This window comes from Fusarium proliferatum (assembly GCF_900067095.1).
Source record: "Fusarium proliferatum ET1 genome assembly, contig: FPRO_scaffold006, whole genome shotgun sequence".
Taxonomy (NCBI): Eukaryota; Fungi; Ascomycota; class Sordariomycetes; order Hypocreales; family Nectriaceae; genus Fusarium; species Fusarium proliferatum.
The window spans coordinates 232,066-259,548 of record NW_022194795.1 but is presented as its reverse complement, the minus strand read 5'-3'; the positions used below and the strand labels follow the sequence as shown (position 1 = coordinate 259,548).

Sequence of the window (27,483 nt, the reverse complement as noted above, 5' to 3'; positions counted from 1 at the left end):
AATGTGACAGTCATCAGACTGACAAGTTCAAGTAAGTACTGGGTTGATACGCGAGCCGGTTGATATGCCGCAAGGGGCTGAAGGAGAAACTTGTTGCAACGGAAAAGCTTAGGACCTCTATCCTATAAATGACAAAAAGACATCAGTTAATTTAGTATGGTTTAGTATAGATTGGTATAAGTTTAGGGGAGATTAGATCAGGTATTTTTGACCTCAGTTCAACGTCACAGGTTTTCTGGCTCCCTCGTTTTGTCATCATGGGGTCTTAGACAAGACACTAGCCAGACTGAAATAAATAAATTATAACTTACAAAGATGCCTGCAGATGATCCCAACTTGTGAAAGTTCCCCTAGGAGAAGATCTTCTTATACCAGGGTATGTTTGCTGCTAATTGTAGGCTTAGTTTACTATAGTGGTAGAAAGGGACTTGCCAGCAATAGTGTCTTCGACTGTCTTCTGGTAGATGAATCGTGTCGTTTGTTCGTAAGAAGGGAATCGGCCATCTTGTTGAGAGTCAAGTGGTGGTGGGAGACAAATTGGGCGGGCGCCTCTTTTGAAGCAGTTTGAAGAGAGGACGGATTAAACGAGAGATCATCTTGAAATAAACAAGACTAATAATCGGGAGTCTTTACTGATCAATGAGCGGCTGATTCTTGATGATGATCTTGATAGTGCTGGTTCGAGTGTTGATTTGGAGTTGAGATGAGACTGGGTTTCGCGAAATGCACCGACCGTCATTATGCCATTTTAACTTCCTAAAATCAGAAGTTAAGTTGTACAAATTGCCTTCTGTGGAAATCCTACTATTAAGCCTCTAAGGTAGGCACATATAAACCCGCGGCTTCCGTATATTCATGCTGGAAGTGAAAGAATCCACACTGTCTGAATACAATCGCTACCATAGAAGATCTTAACATTCGAACACCGTCAACGCCTATTCTCCTGATATAGTGATTCCCAGTCCATACTTTCATGACCATCTGCATCTCCTGCCCACAAGTCTAGTTTCAGATTCGCCCCATTAGACACCCATGGTGAAATCGTGCTCGATACCAGGTGTCACACTGGCCATAAACTAGAAAAAAATGTTAGGAAACGGAGAATAAATATACGCAGCATGGAGAGACTTGCCTTGAGGAATACAACTAGGTACTGATCCACTCGGATAGCAACCTCTTGATCATCGATCTCGGTCTCCTGGACCTCCTCCCACTCATCCTTGTCTGCTGCCTCTTGAGCGCCCTTGACATCCAACTTCCCAATTTCGTCTACCAGGCCTTCCATACCAGACGGTGTCTGGCTGTTGCCAGCACGGAGCTTCTCGCGACGCAGACGAAGAGCTGCATCGGCACGGTCGAGTAGAGTCTTCATGACTGAGGCGTGCTTGCAAGGATGCACAGAGGCCATCTTGATGTTGTTGGCGAAGAAGGGGAAGTCCTCAAGCGTCACTGTCTTGTCCTTGTAGTCGCCGACAATGTCCTCTGTCATGTCGTTAGGGGGTAGCGGCTGACCGCTGGCAAGATAGCCTGAGAGATACAGACGGGGTGTTCGGTAGTAGGGCGAGTACATGATGTAAAGAGTGTATGTACGGTGAGCGCTGCTAGTTGTTAGTAGATCTTCCTAGAATGCGAACTTTGTAGCAAACCTGTTCTTGGAATCAGCGCCAGAGTCGCGAATGATAGCCTCATCGTCGTCTTCATCCTCCATGTCAGGGATTTCGTCATCATCCTCGACAACCTCTCGATCACCGACATTTCCAGAATCATCCACCGTCCTCACCTCCTTGACCTTCAGTGGCTGGGAACTAGCCAGGCCACCGGTCCTCAACCAACCATCCTCATCATCGCCAGTAGCGCCCTTGAAGTCGTCGCCGTCGTTAACGAGAGCTTCCTCATGGCCTGCGTCGCCTGCAAAGTCATCGTTTAGGCGTCGATGGCAAGGAACGTTGCGAGTGACGAGGAACTGCTTTCCTGGAGGTAGATGGCTTACTCGCTGCTCGGGAGAGTCGGCATCACCCCAAGACCAGGTCGGGAACTTGTACACGAGGTAGTCGCCCGCAGCGAGGAACTCTTCTGGTGTGATTTGGCCAGTCTGGCGGAAGGTTGATTTGTGAGAGACGGGAGTATAACGATCCCGTAGGGTATTGACGGTGGAGTAGATGTAATTCATGATGGCTTCGTTTCGTCTCGATTGGCTCGTTCGATAGATATGATGTCTGTTGATGTTCAAGGAGTCGGAAAGATAAGCTTGTCGTAGTGTGGACTCAGACGCTGTATCGCTGAAATAATGCGGGGTTGAGATTCTGTATAAGCTTGGTGGTGAAGGGATACAAAGGAGTCGAAGTTCCAAAGAATAAGAAAGGCTTCAGAAAACTTTGTCGTTGCTCCGTCACGTCTGCCTGAAATGAGAGGGAGGATGACTGATAAAAGAGAGACAAATAAATATGTTATGGTGCCTGAGTAATAGGCTTCACTGGTGAGGCGATCACATGGAGGTGTACGAATATGCCTGGACCCCTCATTGGCTGTGACGTCGGACAGCCACTCAGAGTTGGGGGAGCTTGACTGAAGCGGGTACGGAGCTGGGCTTATCTTATCAACATGCACGTCATCTTCCAGAAGCTTTGCTCACGTGCATACCATGAGCCTCCCTGGGGCAGATGAGAGTCAGTCTGGTGCTTGGATCACAAGGACAAGAGAAGCAGAATTAGCCATGGTCAGTGAATTTGCATAAAGTGTTCAAGTGCTCTATTCGGCATATCGTGGTATCTTTTCTTCTTCAGATGTTTTGTTAGAAATACATGTCTACAAGCCCAAGTCCAATAGGAGGTAAGGTGCTCATTGCTCTTCCTGAGCCTCTTCCTCTTCCTTCTTCTTCTTCTGCTCTTCACGCTCTTTCTTTTTCTCCAATAGCTTCTTCAGCTTCTTCGCTGAGTTGAATACGCCATTCGTGCCAGCTCCGCATGCAGCGCATGTCGGGTCTCTTCTGTATCTCTTAAGAGCACATGGCTCGCAAAAGTAGTGTCCGCACCTCGTCTGAATAGGTTCCCTATATGGTCCCTCGCAAATAATACATGCAAAAGGGATCTTTTCAAGCATAGCAATCTCATCAGCGTTGTCTGCGTTCTCAACCTTCTCGTCGCGGTTGGCGCTCGCAACAACGGTGCCGCCTAGGTTCTTCTTCCCCTTGGTAACTTCTTCCCATTCTTTATCAAGTTGCCATCCTTGCTTCACATCTTCACGTATGTGTGCAAATATGCAAGAATCCATGAATCCACACCAACCGGTCTTCTTGTAATCTTTGCAAACGTCTGGCTTAAAGTCCATAACTGTGATGGTACGGACATTTGAGGAGGCCTTGACAGGACCCTTCGCTCTGTTGGGCGCATCGGGGTTCTTCTCGATGAAAGTAGTCTGGTTTGCGAGTCCTTTGTATGTTCCATCTGGCTGCGAGTCTTTTGTGGCAATTCTTGTTGAGCCTAGGAGGTTCTTCGCTGATAGCGCATCCTGAGAGTCTTCATCGTACCAGTTGCTATGTTTTGTCGCGTCATTGGTACTTGTAATGGGTACATTGCGGTCTGCTGTATAAACCGTCGCCTGAAGATCCGTCTTCCCTGTTGCCAAGTCTTTTGAGGATGCTGTGACGGTGGCAGTCTTCTTGCGCCGCTTAACGCGCTGTCCCGACTCGTCTTCTGACGATGAGTAGTCGCTATCGTCGCTGTCGGCGGGAGGTGGCGTCGCTGGTCGTTTGCGTAGGTTTGCTTTGCCCTTTGCGCCTCGCTTCTTGAATACCGGGGCAGACGCTTGTGGTTCTGTTGTTGAATCAGCCATCTTTGTGGCTCTCGATGGTCGATTTAGAAGTGACGGGGGTGGATTTTAAATGCGACCGTTACAGATTGGAAATCAAAGTTTCTTGATTCTAGGATGGATGGATCTAGAAATGATCATGTGACTGCGCGTAGCGTTGGTGTCAGGAGGTGTGAGCCAGTCAAACTTGAATGACGACATTTGGCAATTGTCAAGTTTTTCTCATTGAGATCGATATGATGTCTTGATCAGATCTCTATTATCTCATTTTACTTCAATGACGCTATTTTGGTGGGAAAGGAATTCATCCGCACTAAGACCAAATCCATCTTTGGGCCAGCTTCAGCACGAGGATATGATCTATCAATCGACAGTGGCACTTTAAACTGGTGCGCTTCCTTTGTATATATAAGTCCCCCTTGCGGCTTCCTTGGGCATTTTTTAATGACCATAACTTCAGGAAAGCTTCCTATAATATTACAAACGCCATATATACCGTCTCTGGCCATCATCCAGGATGACCATCTCGCCATGACCCGATAAATAAATGCTCAACAAGGATAATCGGATCTCCTTTATCATGAGTGTGCTCTTGAGGCAACCATCCAAAGCTATCCTTTGGCAGGACAAGCACATCACCAATCAATCGAGGTTCTTCGAGTCTATCTAATTCATTCCCAGTATGTTCCACGCCCGTGGACTCCTTGAAGTAGTCCATGAGAACTTTTGTGAAAGCAAAAGGTCCAGTAGTGGACATCACATCTTCGAAAGAAACTGCCTCTCCAGGCTGCTTGGACTCTAGAAGTTTCTTGAGATCCCCTGCCACTTGGCTCACAAGCGTCTTGATGGCAGGATGGTTTGGCTTGGCTAACACCGAATATTGGCATAACTGCACAGAGTATGGGGAGCCAGGCCAGATGGGCTGTTTGTGATGGTCATTCTCTATCCCAACGACCAGATTCACTGAGCCTTGAAACTGTTTCGGGATCCATTTCGATACTGGCTGATGGGGGTATACGTCGATATCAGCCCAGACACCACCCTCGCGCAGCAGTATCAGGTACCTCAAGAAATCTGCTTTGAGAATTGGGTCTTGCAGGCTTGTAAAGACGTCTGATATGTTGGCATCAAATCGGTCGCGAACATAAGCGTCATTATTGGCATCAGTAATGCGCTCATACCGCCAGTCAGGATTGACTACACGCCATTGGTGTGGAAAGCCAACAGTTCTATCAGTCGGGTTTTCTGAATCGTCTTTCCAACTTTGCCATATCTTATGTGGAAAAGGTTCCTGTTGCAGAGTGACAGGAGCCGTAGGCAATGGTGCCTCTCCAGATAAGCTACTTGCTATCGTGTGTATTAGCAAGCAATCGAAGCTGAGGGTTTGCGAACAACTAACGTCTTATCCTGTCACTATATGCGTAGTTGACAGTCAAGAAGATGACGATCACGACGGCTATTGAGGCAGTGTAGACATACTTTCGGTGCGCAAAAGCCGGTGACAACATCGTGGCCAGACCGACTACAATGAGTTGAAGGGAATTGAAGTGATAAGAATGCGATCAGCTTCGGGTAGAATTACAATAAGACAATTTCAGCCCTGTCGGCGATTAACCGCAGCGACTAATGGACCCCTGAATCGGTGTGGGGCCGAGTCTCCGGCCGTGTCGGGATACAGCTTCTTGCAGCCAATTATCGATCCCCTGTTGCCGCCCGGTATAGGAAACCATTTAACCACAACTGTCTTCAACCAACACACCAGTAAGAGTTCACGATATGGTCTCATGTAGAATCTACAACCAACACAACTTCAGCCTTCGTTAGAGATGCCCCCAGAATCAAGCGATGATCGGGACAATTCCTTGGGACGATAACTGCTGGCTCAGCCAGCGAGCGTCTGTTTCTGTACGGCATTGTTCTTAGACCAACGGCTTCGTGCAGCTTCTGATACACTCCCTGGAACTGCCAAGTTTGGTGCAACCAACAGTTCCCAAAGACGAATTGTTGCATGAGTCTAATCTCTGGTCTGTTGGGTCGCTCTTCAGCTTCCTCCCCTTCCTTTCTACTCAGTTTTACCTCAAAACTCTGTGCTTCTTTCTCCTTCATGATACACACACCTCTCTGTGTTGTTGTGCAGGTCAACTATCAAGATGAAAAGGTTCATCCTTTCTCTCCTATTTCTTTCCTTCTCGCATTTATGTTTCGCCGCCAACAAGTGTTACTATCCCAACGGCCTCGAAGCCGAAGACCATCCTTGTGATCCCAATTCAAAGCAGAGCGTCTGTTGTTCTGGGGGCCTAGGAACAGTATGCCTGTCGAACAAATTATGCATAGGGGGCAATGGAAATACCGTGCGAGGTTCATGTACGGATAAGAATTGGAACTCGCCCGAGTGTGCAATGTTCTGCCTGGGTTGGTGACGATCATACAAAAGACATCGCACAGTTATACTTACTCTTCCCAGGCGCTGATACAGGAGGGACTGACCTGATCTCATGCTCCAACGTTACAAACAGTGACCCATCATATTGCTGTGACCACAACACCAACTGTTGCAATAGTGGCGTCGGCAGATTCAATGTACTCCCATCTGACCCCGAAGTGTGGGCGACGTGGAACCGAAAGGCGACTCGATATGATGTTGTTGGTACAATTTTTAGTGGCCAGTCCACGACCGAAACCGCATCGGCAACAACGGACGTCACGTCTTCTACGGCATCTGCTTCTTCTTCCACCACGACAAGCGATGCATCCATACCGTCCAGTTCTGTGCCGGATACACCAGAGCCATCCGAAGCACCCGCAGGGCTTTCCACCGGGGCAAAGGCAGGAATTGGAGCTGGTGTTGGTGTCGGAGCTATCATGGCTGTGGCTGTTATATATCTCTTTTGGAAGATGCGTAGGAACGAAAAGGCTGCTAAGCAGGGCGAGCAACAACAACCTTCGAATAAGAACCCGATGACGGATGCTTGGAAACAATCTCAATACGTGTATGTTTCGAATGGCTATCAGTATCAACCTCCACATCCGCAAGAGCTATCTGAGACTCCGTTACAGGGCTTTAATGGGCCTGCTGAGTTGCCAGCACACAATTGACGCCCATGTACTTTTTTGTCTCGCCTCCAGGTTGATTGGAGTTCCGGCTGGTGCCATGTATATAGTATTAGATTACGCTTGAAGCATTAAATATATGGCATAATATCATTAGAGTTGACATTGATGATATTCCTGGCAGGGCTTGTTGAGATTGGTAATTCACCTAGTGCCTTGCAAGCTGTGCAAAGAGCAAGTGAATTTGGGGCTACCTATCTTAACTTCGAACCTAGAGAATATCGCATGATCATTCCTCAAGAAAAATCTACATTCTGTGAGTAAGGTCTTTGCACGACCGTGGAGTTTATGGCACTTGGACCCTGATCTTCAGACGAAGTCATGGACAGCCTCACTGAGGGTAAGTATATACCTAACCAGCCATGGAAAAGCCTGTTACAAGAGGCATGACTTGACCCAAAGCTATTGTACTATTTGTTGTCTCTCCGGGAGCCTGAATGAATTGTGCTGATATGTGCTGATATGTTCGATGACGGGGCATGTTAAAATTGCTACCCTGTACCCACGTATTTCAAGCTCAGAAAATCCAACGTCACTCCTTGAACTGAGGATTAAACCGACCGATGCAGACGAATTGTGTTTTTTCTGAGTACTAGGACCTATTGTTGTTTGGCTACTACGTAGTTGCTTATACGATGATAACTGCTAAAGTGTTTGTTGATGTCTTCATTGATGCGGCAGATGCTACCTTAACACATTGTCACAGAAACACTAATGACACGTAGAGAGGTACTCGTTCGCTCCACTGACGGAAGCATTGTCCAACGATGCCCTCTCTCAAATCAGAAACCCCTTTCTCCCGCAGGATACATGAACTATGATTCACCAGCAGAGGCCATCGTCAAAGCAGTGCATGGAAGCGATATTGAGATGTGAGGCTTAGTTCTGACGTGTCTGTAGAGGAGTTGCCCACAGAGCTGCAATTGGCCAAGACGCCAAACGATAGCTCGAGACCAATTGGCCAAACGGAGCTGAGAATTGCATAGGCAGAATGATCCAATGCAGGCAAAGCAAAAGAAAACCTTCTTTTAGTTTTTGCTATTTTATTTTTGGACACGGTCTGGATCGATCGCGGGCAGCTCCAAATCCAGATCTGATCAAGCATCATATCACATCACATCACATCTCATCTGTTGGGGAAAAACAACCGACAGAGGGCAAAGGTGAAAGCCTGCAAGGCCAATAAGTTAGTCAATCGTCTCCGCTAACTAACAAGGTTTGGCAGCTAAGCGTAATTGGCTGAGGAGAGACCCTGGTCAAGGACAACCTTGGCAGAGAAATGAGATGAATGAGGGTGTTTATGCGGACCGTTGGAGGAATCTGGGCGCTTATTGGATTTTCGGTTTTGTGCGCATCCTGCTGATGATGCGATGACGGCATGTGATACCAGATAATCAATTCCTGGTGGTGGTTGGTGATGGTGTCGTGTTGTTGACTCTTTAGAGGTCACCAAAAGTCAATATCACGAATCACGCCATATTGTTTGTTTGTTTTCAACCATTCTAGGCTACTCTCCTCGAGCTTCACAACCGCTACTGCATGCACATGCAGGCTAATCATGCCCTACCCATCACTATCGTTTGCATAAACCCCGCAGCCTTGCTCCAGATGACACCTCGAGAGCAGCAATGCATATCAAGCTCATTGCTACAGAGACATGTTGAGTAAACAAGGAACATGCCTACAATTGAGTTCCAACACCGGATGATCACTCAAGATTCTGGCTCGTGCTGATGAGTTGGCAGCTCTGCTAGCGGCATTGAATTCTTCAATGGACGGGCTGGAAGCTCAGTCTTTGACGTGAGGCGTTTGTCTAACGGCGACTAAAGAAAGTGTGATAGCTCTTCTACGATGATGAAAAGCCCTGATGAACGCCTCAAGTCGATGTTACTGGCCTATCACAGCCGGTGTTGAAGTTTCCAAACCGCATGCAGAGTGCAAATGCTTATATCGACATCGAAACGTACTGTACATTGGCTGGTTGTAGACGAAGATAATCTTTTCATTCGCCCACTCACGCTTGACAGCAAAAGAATAAAGCTGGGAGGAGCATAGCGGGTAGCCTACAGTAGCATTGCAAATCAATCCCGCTCGTTACGTAGCCAATAAGCATATCCTTGTCTGACCCCTTCTCGAAGCTGGAACACAGACCTGTTGAGGGTCCTTGCTATGGAATTTCAGGCGCAGAATTGGGTACGATCCTTTACGCAACCAAGCTGATAAGAAGCAACATCGATGATCGATGCAAACAATGCATTGAGTAAACATGATCGGAATAAAAACAAACAATGACTGAGTAGCTCAGCCTGACTAGCAGATCGGGCTAAGTATCATCCAGAGACAAGTGAGCCTTTTTAGCTACTACCTAACTATGTATCAATAATGCGGTGTCTTTCACGGCCGTCCCACTCTCCACGTTCCACTGTAGACTCCACGTTCATCCCAGTCATTGATACTTCAAGCACAAGAGCTCAAGGCTTCCATGAGAGGAATCTGTAGTGCAGTCAGCAGGCCATGTCCCTTGTCCATGTACATCTCGGTAGCCAGCAGCGCAAGCTCGACGCAGGTACTAACAACGCAGGGGCAAAACAGCGGAAATCATCAGGTACCGTGCAGGACCGCTAAAGCAACAAGTCATCCAATCCATAGCTGGTACCCGTAGACAGCTAGGAATAGCAACATTCGGGCATTTTACAGAGGAATTCACTGTAGATAGCCCAGGCTGCTTAGATTCCCATGAACGCACAGCCTGCAAACTGGAGCCTGTTCCTTGTTTAGACCCCGTCGTTGAGTAAAGTTAGATGGTAGACAGACCCGAAAAAAAGAAGAAAGAGCAGGAATCAGAGTGCTCAGCTTCACTTCACCTCTCGCTTCACCCTGGGCCTGGCCTGAGCTAGCAGCTGTTCCCCCGTCGATACTCCATTCTCCTTAACTGACCGTATCCTCAAATACTTTTTCACAAAAGTAATGCTATTCCCTCTTCTCTTCTTTCGTCTACGACCTCTCTCTCCCTCTCTCTCTTTTTCTTTCTCCTCATACTCGTAATACTAACCCAACAGCGAAACCAATCGATACCGACGGGCGATAGGCGATAGCCCCGAAGGAAACGGAACGGAAACAAAGGGAAAACAGACGGCGCTTTTACTTGACCTCAGTCTTGGATGCCCTCTACCAATCACTCGGCATCGTCGTCCCCCTTTCGATACTGTCCTGTCTTTTAGGTCACCGTCACGGGGCCATCCATTCATTATTCTTTTTCTAAAGGACAATCGACTTCGACGCGATTCTTTGAGATAACTTGCTCCTTAGCAGTTCTTGTCTTGTCTTACTCCTCAGTTTTCACTGTGACGGACGGGACATCTCAATCACTAGTGCATCTGCATAATTCCTTTTCCTCCTGCTTCGTATTTCAGCCAACCTCGGACCCTTCTACAAGGGCGACATCCCAATTCCTAGCGAAGAACCTCAAACGTCACCGGCCGGCCGCCCTTGAAATCAGTCGATCCACCCCAGTCCACTCTGGGATTGAAAAGAGACTTTGTCGCCGGAGCAGACTCCACCAGAAGCTCAGGTACCAGCGCGCACCATAATTATCAACATCTCTCGTCGTTGTCGCGCGCGCTCTCTCTCGAGAGTCTGGACTCATCGTCTCTTTTCTTCGTCCTTTCCATTTCGCCTCAAATTTTCAACAAACGCCCACGTCACTGCTGGGAAACTCTGTCTGCGCCTCCTTTGTCGCCGTTGGCTTGGTTGCATTGGTGACAGAGCGCCCCTTGAGCGGTAACAAGCGTTTTTGGCCGTTGGAGATCCTTCGGGGTGCCAATTCCACTCGGGAATGAGCAATAAGATCGCTGTCGCATAAGTCGTCGAGAAAACATTCCAGGAACCAGCACCAGAAGCCCTCCAAATACCACAACTGCCTTGGTCTGCCTCTGCCAGAGGTGCGACGCTTGAACCAGAGTCAACAGGGGTAAATTCCCACTAATTACTGGTCTTGGTCTCGGTACAACCCACTGTGTGTGTCGTGCAGTCTGCCTGTGCTTTTGCTCTGCTTTGCTTGTGCGTTGTGCGCTTGTGTGTTTTGCGGTACCTGACTAAGGAGAATCGCTGGCGCCCATTCGCTGTTCGACCAGTGTGTTAATAATTAGACACACTCTCACCCGCAAATCTGGGCATTTCCAATCGCATTTTCTCTCGACGACCGACCGACATTTCGAGGTTCCTCACGTTTGCGCTGCATTACACTCATTCTCTGAACTCTCTCTTTACTACTGAAAGCTCATTTTTCTGTTACGGTTCTAATCGCCTTTCACTTTCACTTGCACTACTTTCTTCCATAATATCTTCTTTTGGTTTTTTTCTGTGGGAATTGTCTTTATTTTTTCTCGCAGCCGGGTCTGCTCTCTTACAGCACAGCCAGTACCTTAGCTCCAATCTTACGCACTCTCCCTGCAGGTGGCATTGCTGCAATCTGACTGGTCTGTCTATCTATTACGGTACCGGTACTTTAACAGGTGCTGTACCCCGTCTTTCAACAACAAACACGACCCAGCTCCATTTAGCCAGCACAACACGCTCGAAACTCTCAACACACCACAAACACAGAGCCATCACCCCTGCGACGGGCCTGTTACGTCGTCCGTCTGCGTATCTTGATGGTTTCAAGGCGTGATTGAGGAAGTTTTCCTTGCCCTCTTCGGAAGAGGGCCACTTTTGCTCTGCAATCATGGCTTCTTCACTGGCTTCCGACAAGCCAAGCTTGCCCGCTCCCGGCGCAGCGCAATATGACCCTTTTATCACAACAACGCCGCCTGCGCCCGCGCCTGTGCCGGCTCAGCACCGGTATTCGAACTACGATCATGATTTTTTCGTGACCGGCCCTGCTTCCCCAGAATCCGCGAAGCGAGCGCTCGCTGCTCATTTGCAAGAGACCGAGCGTCGCCTTGAGGAGGCGGGAAAACTGGGTAATGCCTTGGTTCTCCAGCGCAAACAACTCACCGAACAACTTAAGGAGATTGAGAAGGTGAACAACGAGGAGGAACTGTCACAAGAGCTTCGTGAGCGAATGGTTGGCATCGAGAAGGAGTTTAACACATTAACTCGGGAGTCCGCCCGGAATTTATTGCCCAAGCAAAGAGTTCCCAGCAATGAGGTCAACCCCAATTCACCTTTCGCGCCCGAGAACAAGGGTGGTAGAGTATGTCGCTTTCGCATTGCTAGCAGCACGCCCATTTTTGCAGTTGACTGACATTATTTCTAGCGATCCGTGAGCCCTTCCAAGTTCGAGAGCCAAGCAACAGGGTCGCCTACGAAGTTGACCGTGCCTAATCGCAAGATTCGCAACCAGCCCTCAAACCGAGTTCACGACATCGAATTCGCCGCCGAAATTAGTACTTCTCTCATCGCGCAAGTTCGCAATCTGCAAGGTGTGCTCGCCGAGCGAGACGAGGAGAATAAGGATCTGAAAGCCGAAAAGGCACGACTCGAGCTTGAAGCAGAGGGTTTCCAGCAACGCTTCAAATCCCTCGATGAGAGCGAGAATCGATATAAGGAGGAGAACTGGAATCTCGAGACCAAGTTGCAAGAGCTCACTGCTCAACACAAGGAAGCTTTGGATCGTGAAAAGAAACTCACTCAGTCTCTCAATGTCATCAAGACGGAAAAAGTGACTATTCAGCGAGAACTTGATGAGGTCAAGGTGCACCACGCACGATTGATTGACCAACATGCTGCTGCCGTCAAGCAACACGATATTGAGCTTGGTACTGTCAAGCGCAATATTGCCATGGCAGAGGGCGAGCGTGCTGCCATGCAACGCCGAATCGACGACCTTACTGGACAGAACCAGGAGCTCGCCAGGGCCTTCGCATCTCAGCGACGCACCGTCACAGAACTGGAGCCCAGCATCCGCGCCAGCGACGATGATCTTGAATCATCCGCCGACCATCTCACTCCAGAGCATTCGCCGCCAGTGTCCCCTATCAAGGGTACTCCCCGCCATGCCATGCTTGAGACCGAGACTATGAAGTCATCTCTTTCCCATGCTCAGCGAACCATCCAGAGTCAACGAGGTCTGCTTCACCGTGAGAAGACTGAAAAGCTTGAGCTTCGACGTATCATTCAGGATCTTCGCGATGATCTCGAGAAAGCACGAAGCGATGCGGGTGAACACAAGCCCCACCGAAAGTCTCGTGTCAAGGAGTCTAAGGAATTCAAGAAGCCTCCCCGTCTGCTTGGATCGTTCCGCTCCAGCAGACAAGAGGTTATCACCGACGACGGCGAGTGGGAGGACCAGCATGATGTTTCTCCTCGCGCCTCGGTCTCGCCAATGATCTCCAGGTCTTCTCTCAGCAACAGCACCCAGACTATCCTCCCTAGTATCGAGACCTCTCACCCAACGGATACTGAACAGTTCGAAACCGCTAATGAAGGTGGCGAGTCAGCATTTGAGACCGCCAATGAGCGTGGTACCGAGACTGAGGACTTCCAAACTGGGGCCGAGGAAATGTCGGGTAGCGACGATACTGAGACTGAGGGTACGACCCGAGGTTTCGGTAGCATGAAGAATGCTCCACGACTTCCCGCCGGTTTCACTCGTCATGCAAGTAGCAACTCACTGCATAGCACTGCATCGACTTCTGGCGACGAGGACGACTACTCATATACCAAGACGCCAACTGGCACCATTGGTTCTCAGAGAAGCAGCCGTTTCCGTATGAGCCGTAGCATTTTCAACCGCTCCAGACAAGTTAGCGAGGAGCCTAACTTCCAGAGCAGCCCCGTCAGTTTTGCCAGTAGTCGGGAGGGAACACCTCAGGCCGGAGGACAGAGCCTGTTTGCCGAGCTGCAAGATTTCGGCGGTAGTGACGACGATTCAGCAGGTCCTGGTACACCCAGTCGCATGCGCGCTCGCTCTATGACTCCTGGTTCTATTCGCCGGGGATCATCACCACGACCTGCGGTACCTCCCATGCCTAAGGTCATCATGGTTGACAGTGGTATGATGACTGAGCCTGTCAAGATTGTTCCTAGACTTTCTGGCCTTGGAACGTCACAGATGTCTACCACTGGTGCCATGACGGATGATGGAGATGAACACTTTGCTGAGTCACCTGTTAGTGTCGTGGCAGCGATCCGACGTGCTTCCATGCATTCCTCAATTGGACCATCTGGCGATCGTGACCGTCGTATTCCCTCTTGGGCATATGACAGTCTCGCTGACTCCAGGCCAGTTTCTATGACCTACAGTGACGCTGGCGCTCAGCATGACCCCGACATGGAGAAGAACTTGGCTCTGTTCCCAGCTCCTCCATCTATGCTACGGATCCTGCCCCCCAACTTGACTATGTCCTCGATCGAGTCTGAGGAGGTTGAGCCCGTTTTGGAGCCTGAAGTGGTTCCAATTCCCCCGGCATTGACTTTCACAGCCCTCTCTAACCAGAGCGTTGAGCCCGTGTCTGAGCCCGGAAGCCCTGTTCCTGACCTGACAATGACCTCAATCATTTCTCAAGACCTTGAGCCTCTCGCTGAGCCTGTCGTTCTGCCTCCAGCTCTCAGCTTGTCTGGCATTATGGCTCATAGCCTCGAGCCCAAGGCCGAGCCTGAGGTGCCCCCGCCTGATCTGTCCATGACTACTTTTGCCACTGAGCAAGTTGAGCCTATCGTAGAGCCTGAGATTCCAGCTCCAGCCCTGAGCCTCTCCTCCATCTCAACTGAGATTGTTGATCCGATTGCCGAGCCACCTGTGGAGCCTGTCATGTTCATGCCACCACCTCCAGCTCTGTCAATGTCCTCCATCATTGGCGAGCACGTTGAGCCTGTCGCCCCCAAGAACCCCGAGCTTAGCATCTCCAACATTAGGGGAGAGAACATTGAGCCCATTTCTGAGCCCGTTGTCCCTGCTCCTGAGCTTCTCATGTCCACCATCCGAAGCGAGCATGTTGCGCCAGTTGCGCAACCTGAGACCGAGGTTGTTATCCCTGCTGTTGTCGCTCCTTCTCTGCCTCCAGCTCCTGCTCTGAGTTTCTCTGCTATCCAAGGAGAGAATGTTGAGCCTGTCGCTAGCAAGGCACCCGAGCTTGCTATGTCTAACATTGTGGGTGAGGTAGTCGAGCCCATCGCTGAGCCGGTTCAAGTGCCTGTCATCCCTGAACTCACCATCTCAACCATTCATGGTGAACAGGTCGAGCCAGTCATCGAGTCGGCTCCTGAGCTGACTATCTCTGCCATCCAGGGAGAATATATCGAGCCCACTGATCTCCCTCCCCCCGATCTGGCCCTCTCTTCCATTACTATTCAATCCGTCGAGCCCATCAGCGAGCCAGAGAAGGTGGCTCCTAAGCCATCTCTCAACCTGTCTTCCATCTATGCCGAGGGTTGTGAGCCTCGTGAGGAGCTTCCTCCCACCCCTACTACCCTCGTGTTTTCTGGTCTGTCTACACAGAATGTTGAGCCTGTATCTGAGCCTGCCCCATCTCTGGCTTTGTCTGGTATCACCTCTGAGAACGTCGAGCCTGTACTTGAGCCTCTTCCTCTGCCTCCTACTCTCGTAATGTCCGATATTGCGACCGAAGGTGTCGAGCCTGTCAGTCCTGTCCACAAGACACCTACGCTGCCTGCTTTTGGATTCTCCAACATCGAGTCTATCGAAACCTTCCCTGTCTCTCCCCGAACCCCCAAGAGAGACGGATTCATTCTGCCCCGCGATATGAAGTCACCTTTCATGGAGCAGGATGTGCCAAGAACACCTGAGAACCAGCGCGGCATTGATCAAGGGTCATCGCCTCTCATGGTTGAGGATGAGAACGGTCAATCTCCTAGTGATACTCCTGAGCCTGCCACTCCGGACTCGGAGCGACCTTTCGACAAGCCTGTAGTTATCATGAACGATCAAGGTGCGCAGACATCTCTTACAGCTGATGTCATTGACGCCATGTTCAAGGCTCGTGCCCAGTCTGCCTTCAGCCATCAGAAGAGCCTGTCGATGGCCAGCATTGGAACTCCTGGAACCACTGGCACCTCAGGCACGGTCCGAATTCGGCGATCACAGGAGATGTTCGAGACTCCAAGCCAGCACGAACGTGACACTGACGATGTCTTCAACACCAGCCCCATCCGTCGTCCTGGAAGCTCCAGGAGTGGCAGAGCATCCGTCCAAGATGCTCCTCCTCTGCCTGCGAACCACCGCCAAGTCATCGAGGCTGCGCGATCCAACTCGTCTCATGGCCCTCAGAACAACATGGGACCACCTCTTTGGCCTGCTTCGGCGCTTAAGCAAAGGCCAACCACCCCAGGGAACAGGGCCGCCTCACCAGCGTCCACCGCTCGGGCTACGCCTACCCAGCGTACTGTCCGAAACCCTGTCAGCTACGGTGAACTCGGAAGACAATCGCCATCGAAGCATACAGCTGCATCTAGGAAGTCCTCTGTATCCTCGTTCGCTTCAGAGCTTGACACTCGATTTAACATGCGCCCTGGCGAGATGGGCATGGATCCCTCCGGCTTCGGACCCAACACTGATCCCCGCATGATCCAGGCTATCACCCAGACCATGATCGGCGAGTATCTGTGGAAGTACACTCGTAAGACAGGTCGTGGAGAGATGTCGGAGAACCGACATCGCCGCTACTTCTGGGTTCACCCTTACACTAGGACTCTTTACTGGAGCGACCGAGACCCCTCAACTGCCGGTCGCACTGAGCTCAAGGCCAAGAGTGTTCCTATCGAGGCTGTGCGTGTCGTTACTGACGATAACCCCAGTCCTCCTGGACTCCATCGTAAGAGCTTGGTCATCATCTCTCCTGGCCGAACCATCAAGTTCACTTGCGCTACTGGACAACGACACGAGACCTGGTTCAACTCGCTTTCGTACCTGCTTCTCCGTACCAACAATGAACAAGCTAATGTCGAGGACATGGCGGAGAACTTCACTCGAGAGGATGTTGATGAATTCAACCCCCAGTTTGGACAGCGCGCGGCTAACGGGACACGACCTGGAGCACCTCCTTCTCTGTCGTCCTATAACTCTCGAACAACCCGTAATGAGTCGCCTGCAGTTGGTATGTCTATGAACATTCCAACTCTGACACCCAAGGCTCAGCCACAGCGCCCCACTGGAACGCTGAGCAAATTGAGTGGCTATTGGAAGGGAAGCCAGCTGTCTGGCACGCTCACAAGTCGCCGCGGCCGTGGTAGTGCCCATAACGTTAACATTTATGAAGCTAGCGAGGCCCACGACAGTGCCGAGGATGTGAGGGAGATCATCGAGCGGCAGGATAGGGAAGCTGACCGTCTCGAGAATGTCCGAGCATGCTGCGATGGTAGGTTCAAGTGGTAGCAAGAACGAGAGAGAGTACATATACTAACAATCATCCAGGCAAACATGATGTCGGAACTCTGCACCATTTCTCCAAGCGAGGCCGTCATGGCAACAGCACTCACACGCACTCTCACCCAGGACTTACACACTCTCATACTACTATGTCTTCTCTACGCTCTCGAGTTTAAGCACATGCAGACTCATTCACCTACACATTTATTCCATTACCTGTAGAACACCATTTCGAGCAATACACTGTTGTATGGCAAACACCAACTGTTACGATCGACATCCTTCACGGACTTTCACGAGACTTATGATTTTCTTGACTTTTTTGCTGCGCGTCCTTGACAATGAACCCAGGAGCACTGCGACCAAAAGACTATAATCACCTTACTACAGCCAAACACCGGCTACGACCTGTCAAACTTTCCTACTTTGTCTTTGTTTCTTATAATACTGTTCTGCAAACGCCATTGCAGCCAACCAACCACCCAACCACAATTGGATCTGCCGATCTAGTGTAGTATCGACGGAGACGGAAAAACACCAAAAAAAAAACATCAACACACCACACCACACTGCATTTTAGCCAACACATTATTTGTTTGAGCAGACCTCTCTCAATCGGATCAGCGCATGGGAAGCTGGGAAGGAACCTACAGGAGTTTTTGTCTTGTCTACTGTCCAGGTGTTGTCTAGTATAACGCAGCTTACCTGAGAAGTATTGATTCATGTAATGTTCTCGAGGCTGTGGTCAAAAGAGAAGAAGGAGCTTGCGTATAGACGCGATGTGCTTGGAGAGTTTCTAGGCGAGGGGTATTGATGACTGAATGAGACTTTCGTATTAGACTGATTGTTGATGGCGATGTGAGGTCTGCCTGTCTACTATATTTCTGTTCATTTCGACTAGTGACGACCTCGAGAGCAAGTGATTCGCTTAGTGGTTCTAGACAGCCCAACGTTGTCCTTTAAGCCATAAAGTGTGACTTTATGGGCTGTTTGCGTTTGTTAAACGAGGCTGAGGACAGATTTCAGTTGAGAGTGGTCATATGTAGCAGCCTCCACCCAGAGACAAGAGACGAGAGAGACCTTGTGATGCCTCCACTGGATTTGAGTTTCAGGTCCCAGCAGAAACGGCCTCGACTTTCATGGTTGTTAGTGCGGTACGTATTTCAGCCCATTCCCATCGAAGAATTAGTGCTTCTACGGCGATCATCTACGTTAGTAGTTTTGCCAAATCAAGGATCTTGCTGTACGTCAGAGAACTGCACCTCTCACGATGTACGGTGCCTGAGATATTTACTTACTGCATATAATCATCGGATGAGAATATTAGTGACTGATCACTGCATTTTCCAGTGAGACCCGCTGAAGCTCCTTCATTCTTTTGCCGCTGTCTCCGTGAATATTGGCCTTTACAAGGTACCTTGTCCTAGTCGCGAACAGCGGGGGAGGCCTGTCAGCCAGTGGATTCATCACATGACGTATGTAGCCCGTAAGCTCGAGGTACCTTAGCCTTACCTCACCCGACCCGACCTTCCCAAGGTACCTATGGTTGGTATGGCATGGTACCTCTAGCCTCTAGCGGTGTCACTTACATACACTCACTTGAAAGTGCCAGCCTATCAACTAACTCCGCGTATAATCATTCCGTCTCCCCCAACCAAGATCTCGCATCGTCAACTACCTTTTTCTCCCTTCAGTACCTGATCGACCTTGGTCTTTTCCACTCCATCCGATGCGTCCTTCTCGCTGTATCCTCTAGCTATAGCCTAGGGTGTAGTATAGTGCCCCTCCTGCGCACAAAGCTCCCTTGAGAGAGCCTTTGTGGCTCCGGAATTCGGAGCCATGGCCACCTTCAAGTCTCTGCTTATAGCATACGTCCTCGGCGGTTTGACCTTTATACCGCTGGCCATAGTGTCTGTGCTGGCGTTCATATTCTATACCTCTCCCATCGTCGACGACACCGCGAACGAACCGAAATACAGCCCCATCGTCGACAAGGACGATGATACAACCGCCCTCGAGGCCGCTAAGCGGTCGCACAAGAAAGACAACCGCGCGCACGAGAACGACCTCGACGTAGCCGCCGGCTTCTTCGCTGTGTGCAGAGAGTACACGCCTATGGGGATCAATGCGAAGCCTATTGAACGGTCAACACCCGTGGGATCTACGACCGTGGCTCCTTCGAGTCCCAGTGTCTATCAGACCATGTACCGGAGCATATTCGAGAGGAAGCCCACACCAGGACCTCTAGACAACAACAGCAACAGTACGAGTCAACGGCCCAAGAATGCGGGCAACGTTTTCTATGTGGTTTTGAGGTTTGTACAGCTTATCCACACCCCACATCCCTTTACTGACCTTTGTCCAGACATGGCCATCTTATGTTGTTTGACGACGAAGAACAGGTTGAAGTTCGACATGTTGTTTCCCTGGCATACCACGAAATCAGTATATACTCAGGCGGTGATGTCACTCCTGAAGGCGAACTCTTCATCAAGCGAAATGCGATCCGACTGTCCCGAAAACAGGCTGGTACTGAACTCACTTCTGACAGCCCTGTTTCTAAACCTTTCTTCCTGTTCTCTGAAAACTGTTCAGCCAAAGAAGATTTCTACTTTGCCCTGCTCAAAAACCAAGAGCAGAGTTTTGGGGTGGATGGCCAAGTGCCGAAGCCATTGCATTTCGATGTTAAGAATATCATCTCGCTGGTCCAGAAGCTTCACTCTACGGAAGAGAACATCCATTCGAGATGGCTGAATGCATTGCTTGGGAGAGTCTTCCTAGGTATCAACCAGACGAAGGATATCGAGGCCTTCATCCGTGAGAAGCTCACTAAAAAGATCTCTCGCGTTAAGCGACCTTCATTTCTTACTCATATTACCATTAACGGAATTGACACCGGCTCGGCAGCACCTTACTTTACGAACTTCAAACTCAAGGATCTGACAGTTGAGGGAGAATGTGTCGTTGAAGCCGACGTCAAATACTCAGGAAATGCTCGTATTGAAATCGCCGCCACGGCAAAGATCGACCTCGGCGCTAGATTTAAAGCACGGGAAGTCAACCTTGTCCTCGCAGCTGTTCTCAAGAGAGCTGAGGGTCATATGCTGTTCAAGATCAAACCGCCACCGAGCAACCGAGTCTGGGTAACTTTTCAAAGCATGCCCAAGATGGAAATGGATATCGAGCCCATCGTTAGTGCGAGACAAATCACTTATACAGTCATCCTTCGACAGATTGAGAATCGTATCAAGGAAGTCATTGCAGAAACAGTCGTATTGCCATTCTGGGACGATATGCCCTTCTTCAAGACGGAGCACAAGCAGTGGCGAGGCGGTATCTTTGAAGGAGATGACGCCACGGTTCCCACTAGTGATGCTGAAAGTATAGTTGCTGCAGCAGGAGATGTGGCAGCTGTCAGCCATCTTGATGGAACCCCGGATTTAACAGAGGAGACAAAACCTCTGGAAAAGAGCCAGACAGTCCCAGTCATGGAAGCAACACCGCCGCCAACAGGTCTCTTTGGGCGCAGACTTAGCAGGACAGGCACCAACCCTCAGGCTTCTGCTTCTGCTTCTGCTTCATCAACCAGTGTCGACTCTAAGGGACCGGGGGCAAGCCCAGTGTTGAAGCCCAAGATCTCCAAGACGTCCCTACAGCCTATCGTGGGTACTGATGCCGCTCACGCTGATATTTTCAAGCCATCGACATCACCGCCTGATCATGCTACTAATTACATGGCGGCTTTGCACTCCCGCTCACACGACGCCTCCCCCAAACCCCCTCAGATTTCAGATGCGCCTTTGGAGTCATCGTCTGCTTCCCAACGGTCAACCCGATCTTCACGCTCTTCCTCATCAGCAAACGAAGCCCTCAACAATGACGTACCGGAAGACACTCAGAAGACCCCAGTTGCCATAGGCCGCCGTAACACGACCTCGTCGACTGGTTCATCTCACACCGATGAAAGACCAGGTTCCTCTGCTGCCTCCTTGAAAGAGTCCATCAAGAGCCAGACAGGGTCACTGGGAAGGAGTTTCTTTACACGCCGTGAGCATCCAGAGGTCCCTGTTCAAGTAGAGGAGGAGGCGGACTTAAGTGATGGTTCCCGAGATCATCAGAATAATCCATTACAGAGACAGACTACGCTGGCGGCTGTTTCAAATGCAGCATTGCAAGCCAAACAATGGGGCTGGAACGCTTATCAACGACACAAGGAAGCACGCAGACAGGCAGAGCAAGCAAGCCATCTTGATCTCAGTCAGCCCATGGGAAGAGGTCAACCACTACCTCCTCCAGGAACACCTCTCCCCAAGCCTACAAATGGCATGACGCGGATAGCACCCCCGACGAGCGTTCCTACGAGGAAGCCAGTTCCTGGACACAATTCAGTAGAGTCTCTTGAGACTCACCACGAAAATCATCCTGAGCATGAGCATGAGAATGAGAAGCATGGCGAACACCGTCCTCCCTTACCTTCTCGCGGACGGCGCAGACAGAGCCACGCACCTGAGCCGGACAATGGACAGAATGTATTCGTCGTTGCCGCCCCAGAGGACTCTCAGCCTGCTACACCATCGGGTGATGATCCTTCAAACCATCAAGTGTGGGCTTCAAGTGATGAGCAGACAGTGACAGACAGCGGAACATCTCACCCTCCCTCGGTGATCACCAACGAATCCTCACTTGTGCAAGAAGATGAAAAGTCAGCCAATCCTATAGAGGCAAAATCTCTCCCTCCAGCAGCAGCAGCAGACGACGACGACGACTTTTCTGGATGGATGGATAACGAACCGTTAGATATGGAAATCAATGACCCTGTACAGCCCACTGCACAGGAAGTCAAGTAACAAACAAAGAAAGGGAGAGGAAACCAGGCGTTCTGGACTGCAGGTTGGGGATGACTAGAGGTCTCTGATGGAGCAAGCTTCCTTCATGGAACTTGCCTTTTTATAATTATTATTGGATCGGCGTTGCTGGACGGTGGATGAGAACTTGGTTATAGGTGCTACATCAGATATACCTTAGGAATTGAGCAGTGATTACACGCAGCCTATACTGTACATCGAGATAGCCGTATCTGCCATTCGATTGCGAGTGTCATCAGATGAACTTTACTTGTCTTGAGCCGTCGATCCAGCTCATGAATGAATGGTGCTTGAACATGCTGAAAAGCGAGCATTCCCACAGGGGAGCCCCGGGTTGACACCCCTCAGCTCGCCAAACAGAACGACAAACGGCTGGATAATTCTTTGGGAGCATTGATTTGTCCGACAGCAGCTTGCCTTGACTTCAAAGCAACCCTCAATGCTTTCGAAATGGGGACAGACTACAAAGTATACTGATTAAACGCCCTCGTCGCGATGCTTTCGGCCCGGCTAACGGCATCTTTGACACTCACATGCATCACTAACCGGCTTAGGATTTCTCGAAACCATTCCATAAAGACAAGCAGACAACAGCATTGTTACTGCACTCGGGAGAGAATATTCTCATATGGTCATTTCGCCGGGTGATTATCGTCGTGAAGCCCCCACGTGTTAGTCACAAAGCAGTTGAGTCGTGGACGATCTCGGGAAGACATTCCATTGCAAGAGACACCCCTTGACAGATAAACCACAAAGGCAAATGCAAGACAGAGATCGTGAAAGTTCCGCAACGCCGAGATGGAGGTGTTGGAAGGAGTTGAATGCAGCATGTATTACGTTGTGTCGGGTTCCGGGGGCCAAGTTGTATGTGTCAAACAGGCCAACTGGACAGCATGGTCATGTCATGCCTGATTCTCATTGTTGCATTCACTTTGCCACCACTCGGCAGCAGCACAAGTGTCAGATACCAGGCGACGACAGTTCTGAACTTGCTCGTCTTCGTACCGAGCGAGTGTTTCATGTGCCCTTGTGTACATCACAACGGCAGAGTAAGCACAAAGAAATGACGTCCAGTGCTCACTGTAACCTGTAACCAGCCTGGAAGGTAGCAGCTCAACACCCAAACAGCCTACCTATATCCCCGATTCTCGAGAACGGACAAGCGGGAGAAAGTGACAGTCAAGGTCCCGTCTGCTGCTTCATCATTAACTCAAGTTGGTGTGAAGGATGTTATGCGACAGAAAGTATCGAGCAAGGGCAGAATGCGATTTTCCTGATGATTGGGTCTCCTCAGCTAAACTCAGCTCATGGCTTCGTGAAATTATACTGTGTAGCACCATCTACGCTCTGTAAAGGGTGCGCAATGGCCGATTTGAGTCTTACTTGCCCGCCACCGATGCACCCCAGATGCAGATGAATTTGGTGATACCCAACGCAAAGCAAAGAACCATGTGGCAGGCTCCATTACCATTAGGTAGTTTTAGTCTGGTCCCCCAGGATCTTCGTTGGACTTAAAGCAGACGTCTCCGCCAAGAATATGGGGTACATGGCGGGGGAAAACGGAAGTGGCTTGCTCCTCATCCACAGTTATCCTCGTAGTACGGACACAGAAGATAGCTTCTCAGCTGAGTTTGAAGCTTTGGGCGTGGTGCCGGTGCCTGTCTCAACAACTTTGTGTGTTTCTTAGGCGAGACCACGGGGCCAAGAAAAGCCAAGGTTCGAGCGACGAGCTGTGCCGCTGAGAATGCACGTTGCTGCGTTGAGAAAAGAGCTTGTTTCCCCTCGTCTAAAATAGTAGGTATTGCACTGTCTTTCTTGGCCATGGGAACCCCTCGCCAGTTAAGTTACAGTGCAAATGGTAAGCTTGTTAAAAAGCTTGTGGTCAGTTGAGTTGCGCGGCCAAGCCGGCGCCAAATGGGGTCTAGAAAAGATGCATGGAAAGAGTAAAAATACCCAGACCAGCCAGACCGTGATACATAGCCTTTGTCAGATGCTCGGCGATCCTTGAATTGACCAATCCCGTGGTTGGCTTTGGACGCCGAGAGACTGAGGGGGAGAAGCTCGATAGCATCATCTCACCCCTCATCTCAGCAACCTAACCGACAAGTAGGTTAAAACGGCAACACCTGGTGACATGCCTTGTGCAGTGTCTGCAACTGTCACTCGTCATTGAGACTGACGCCGTAACCCGGATCGAAATAGCTTCCTTGAGTTTAAATGTCATGTTGCAGTTCTGTAGGTACTGGACTGTAACCGCGACTCCACGTCTCATCATGATACGTAATTGGTGTGTCTTGATGAGACTCGCTCGCTCGCTCTGCCGTACCGAAGCATGGCATGGCATTGACAAACAACAGGTGCGCTTATTCCAAGAGACAATTCAAGAAAAGCTGAACCCATCAAGGAAAGGATGATGCTCTATATGCCGAGACGAATGACGCCACCATGGCCTGAACAAGCCATGGCTGATGTTGCTGTTGATTCCTTCTATCCATCAATAGGTAACTAGGTTGTAGTACAGGCAAGCAATTGAGTTGTGATGGATGGAGCTCGTGTTTCCAGACTGTTGGATTCAGTCCAATGGAGCCACTTACCAACTCAGGCAAGTAAATAAAAGTTATCCGCTGAAAGCCGTTCAATGTGCCTTGTTAGCTTGCTTGGCTTGGCTAAGTTGGGTTTGTTGTAGTGAGGCATTTTCTGTCCCTCGTCAACTCTCAAGCGGAGCCTGTTTCTGTCGCACCGTAACTACCGTCCTCATCCATACAAACAGTACAGTGCTGATGCATATGTCCTCTCGTTATGCCCTGGCCTTGTACGTGTCAGGTCTTGCACCTGCAGCGGGTCTCGAGTCTGGAACATCGTGGGCGTTAGCATGGCAGCTTTCGCCAAGCAATTGACCAAACAAGAGGAGCATTTCATGTCTGCACCTGGACAACGTGAATGATCATGGCCTGAGGGTTCACAATTGATCTGACAAGGGCGTTGTTTCTTTGGTTGCACCTCTTTGGCGTCTTCGAGCTGGTCTGGCATCAAGGGAGTGTCACAGGGCTGAGCGACAATGTCATACCTGTTTGTGCTCCGAAAAAACGTGAGAGCTCAATGTATGCAAGGCATCGAAACAACGCCAGGTCCAGTGCATCAGCGTGGGATGTCTAGGGCCCTGCAGTTGTCACCCGGCAGCGAGACGCCGCGTCGACAGGTCGACAGATCCAACGTCAAATTGAACGACGATAGCGTCGTGTAGGCTAACCACGGGCGGACCGACATTGGCCACGGATGCACACTCCCTCCTGGTCGTAGCTGGCACAGTTATCTCAACTGGATCTAACTTCGGACCACGCGCTATCAGTAACTGTTTCGGCTTCACTTTTCAGATGCGAGCCGTACCTAAGCTTTCTTTTGACTTTTGTGTATCATCAACAGCAAGGGCTGAAATTGACTTGGTCTTTACCGTCCTAGGTGTAGTACGTCTCGACCCAAAGAGAGAGATCGAAAAGGTGTGGCAAGATCCGGCATTTGCTTAGATCTTGAAGGTGCCTTATTAGACTATTTGGGCTTAGCTATCTTGAGGGTGTTGCGATGTTCAAGCCAATCGACGTGATAATCCATGGACTCATGCAAGTCTTATCCGCCACTGTTTGATGCGCGATGCAAACCTTTCTGTTTCGAAGTCCAATAAACAGATATTTGCGGGCCAACAGGGCCAAGAACGCAACCTCTCTCGGACTTCAACGCCGTGATCAGGTAATTGTCGTTCCCGTTGACGTTTGTTCAAATGGAGCTTCTTGGCGTCCCTCCTGCCTGTATGGCATGACAAATTCATGGATGAATCTGGAGGTCCTTGACTAGGTCCCGCATCCATTATGAGAGTACCCCGATAGGACAGAAGAATCTTTGTCGACGAGCCTGGATTGCGGTACAAATGACCATTCGTAGGACCTTGAGACCGGCTATAAAAGTCACGAAGTAAAAGCCGGCTTGTTGATGCAGACTACTGTTCGTTAGCTCAGATGTATATGCAAGTTTCTGGGATATCGGCATGTGTGACAATGATAGCAGCGGAGTCAATGCTGGAGAGAGCCACTTCATATCTTGGGAATGTAGTAACTGAGCATAGAGAGAGCACTTGAGGTTTGTCGCTGTGCTTTAATTTCTTGTGCCATGGTGTCGTTTGTAAGTATTGCGTGCTCACAACTGACGTCTTTGCGCCTAGAACAACTTCCAAATCCTATAATTTCAGCTGATATGAGGTGGATTGTGCCTTCAGCTTGAGTACCCTCACGTGTCGGTAAGTGTCTGGGATCGATTCTCATGATGACGGGATTCATACCTGACGTAGAGGTTAAGAACCACGTGTAACAGCATGCTTCAGCATGGTCTTCAGTGTTTGTCACTCGATGAGCTGGTGGTGAGGTACCGCTTGATGAAGTTTCTGTTGGTCAGGCATCAGTATCTGATCAGAGCCCTCTTGCCCAATTCATCAAGACCCTTGTAAAAATGCTTTGCTTGGCATCTTGAAGCAATCGACTCTTTGGGCTTGATGATCGACCCTTGCCAAAAAGTAAAAGTGATTTGCAAAGCACGTTCGGCAGATCACCATTAAGGCTACGGTGAAGGCAGAATTAAGGTAGAATTAAACTTAACCCACGGACGATGTAGCAGCGTCCGTCCGCCAAGTACCTCCGGTGCAGTGGCCCAAATTGCCAGTGAACCATAGACTCAAGACAATCTAAATGCCGTGTTTGAGTCAGGGTGAGATTATTTGCCGGTGGTGAAGTTCGAGAACTCGACTTGACAGCCTCACAATTGAACCTTGGCCCCTGATCAGCATTAAACCTGAATACCAAGACCTTAGTTCGAGTCCGTCAAGGCATCGCAATTATCAGCACTGCCATCGGGCACGGGCCGACAGAAACTCAGTTTGAATTAGAAACGACCGTCGATCGTGAGTTGTAACTCAACGTGTACAAGACTTTGTTTCTTACACGCGGATAACCTACGGCCAAGACAGGATTAACAATATCCAGTGTCCAATGAGCGATCGAGAGTGTGTTAGAGACACAAGAGACAGGGGACCGTGCCACGGGAGATCCAGGGATTAACTCCACTTCCTTGTCTCTCCGGGGCGCATATGACGCACTCGTACCCGTGTCAGCCATCCCTGTCATGCAGAGGCGAGAAAGATGGCTTGAATGGTGTGGCCTGGGGTGGGCGTGGAATGGAGATCCCGCACCGGACCGGTTTTGGAGGAGCTCGCGACCTTTAGTAGGCGCTTCCGGGTTTATAAAACCACGAGATTATTCAACCTCGAAATAACAGCCGCTGCAGGCGCGTGTGAATACGACGATAGAGTCATAGCCTTCCTGAGGT

At 49.9% G+C, this 27,483-nt stretch overlaps 6 protein-coding genes across 6 annotated transcripts; 3 read left to right on the top strand and 3 right to left on the bottom strand.

The window, feature by feature from the left end:
• Positions 1-1,022: 1,022 nt before the first annotated feature.
• FPRO_09157 (uncharacterized protein) lies at positions 1,023-2,170 on the bottom strand (the record flags this gene model as incomplete). The annotated part of the gene is made up of 3 exons (XM_031232520.1): positions 1,023-1,076; positions 1,145-1,598; positions 1,647-2,170. 3 exons carry the CDS (start codon positions 2,168-2,170, stop codon positions 1,023-1,025), a joined length of 1,032 nt encoding a protein of 343 aa, XP_031082448.1.
• Positions 2,171-2,838: 668 nt separating this feature from the next.
• On the bottom strand, positions 2,839-3,831 carry FPRO_09156 (uncharacterized protein; the record flags this gene model as incomplete). Its single annotated transcript, XM_031232519.1, has 1 exon — positions 2,839-3,831. The coding sequence occupies one exon, from the start codon at positions 3,829-3,831 to the stop codon at positions 2,839-2,841; it is 993 nt and encodes a 330-aa protein (XP_031082447.1).
• Positions 3,832-4,315: 484 nt separating this feature from the next.
• FPRO_09155 (uncharacterized protein) lies at positions 4,316-5,315 on the bottom strand (the record flags this gene model as incomplete). Its single annotated transcript, XM_031232518.1, has 2 exons — positions 4,316-5,154; positions 5,207-5,315. 2 exons carry the CDS (start codon positions 5,313-5,315, stop codon positions 4,316-4,318), a joined length of 948 nt encoding a protein of 315 aa, XP_031082446.1.
• Positions 5,316-6,206: 891 nt separating this feature from the next.
• Positions 6,207-6,903, top strand: FPRO_09154 (uncharacterized protein; the record flags this gene model as incomplete). The annotated part of the gene is made up of 2 exons (XM_031232516.1): positions 6,207-6,219; positions 6,272-6,903. 2 exons carry the CDS (start codon positions 6,207-6,209, stop codon positions 6,901-6,903), a joined length of 645 nt encoding a protein of 214 aa, XP_031082445.1.
• Positions 6,904-11,644: 4,741 nt separating this feature from the next.
• On the top strand, positions 11,645-17,424 carry FPRO_09153 (putative AMI1 protein; the record flags this gene model as incomplete). The annotated part of the gene is made up of 3 exons (XM_031232515.1): positions 11,645-12,115; positions 12,179-17,237; positions 17,294-17,424. 3 exons carry the CDS (start codon positions 11,645-11,647, stop codon positions 17,422-17,424), a joined length of 5,661 nt encoding a protein of 1,886 aa, XP_031082444.1.
• A 1,663-nt stretch (positions 17,425-19,087) lies between these two features.
• FPRO_09152 (uncharacterized protein) lies at positions 19,088-22,095 on the top strand (the record flags this gene model as incomplete). The annotated part of the gene is made up of 2 exons (XM_031232514.1): positions 19,088-19,563; positions 19,614-22,095. 2 exons carry the CDS (start codon positions 19,088-19,090, stop codon positions 22,093-22,095), a joined length of 2,958 nt encoding a protein of 985 aa, XP_031082443.1.
• Between the last annotated feature and the right edge of the window lie 5,388 nt (positions 22,096-27,483).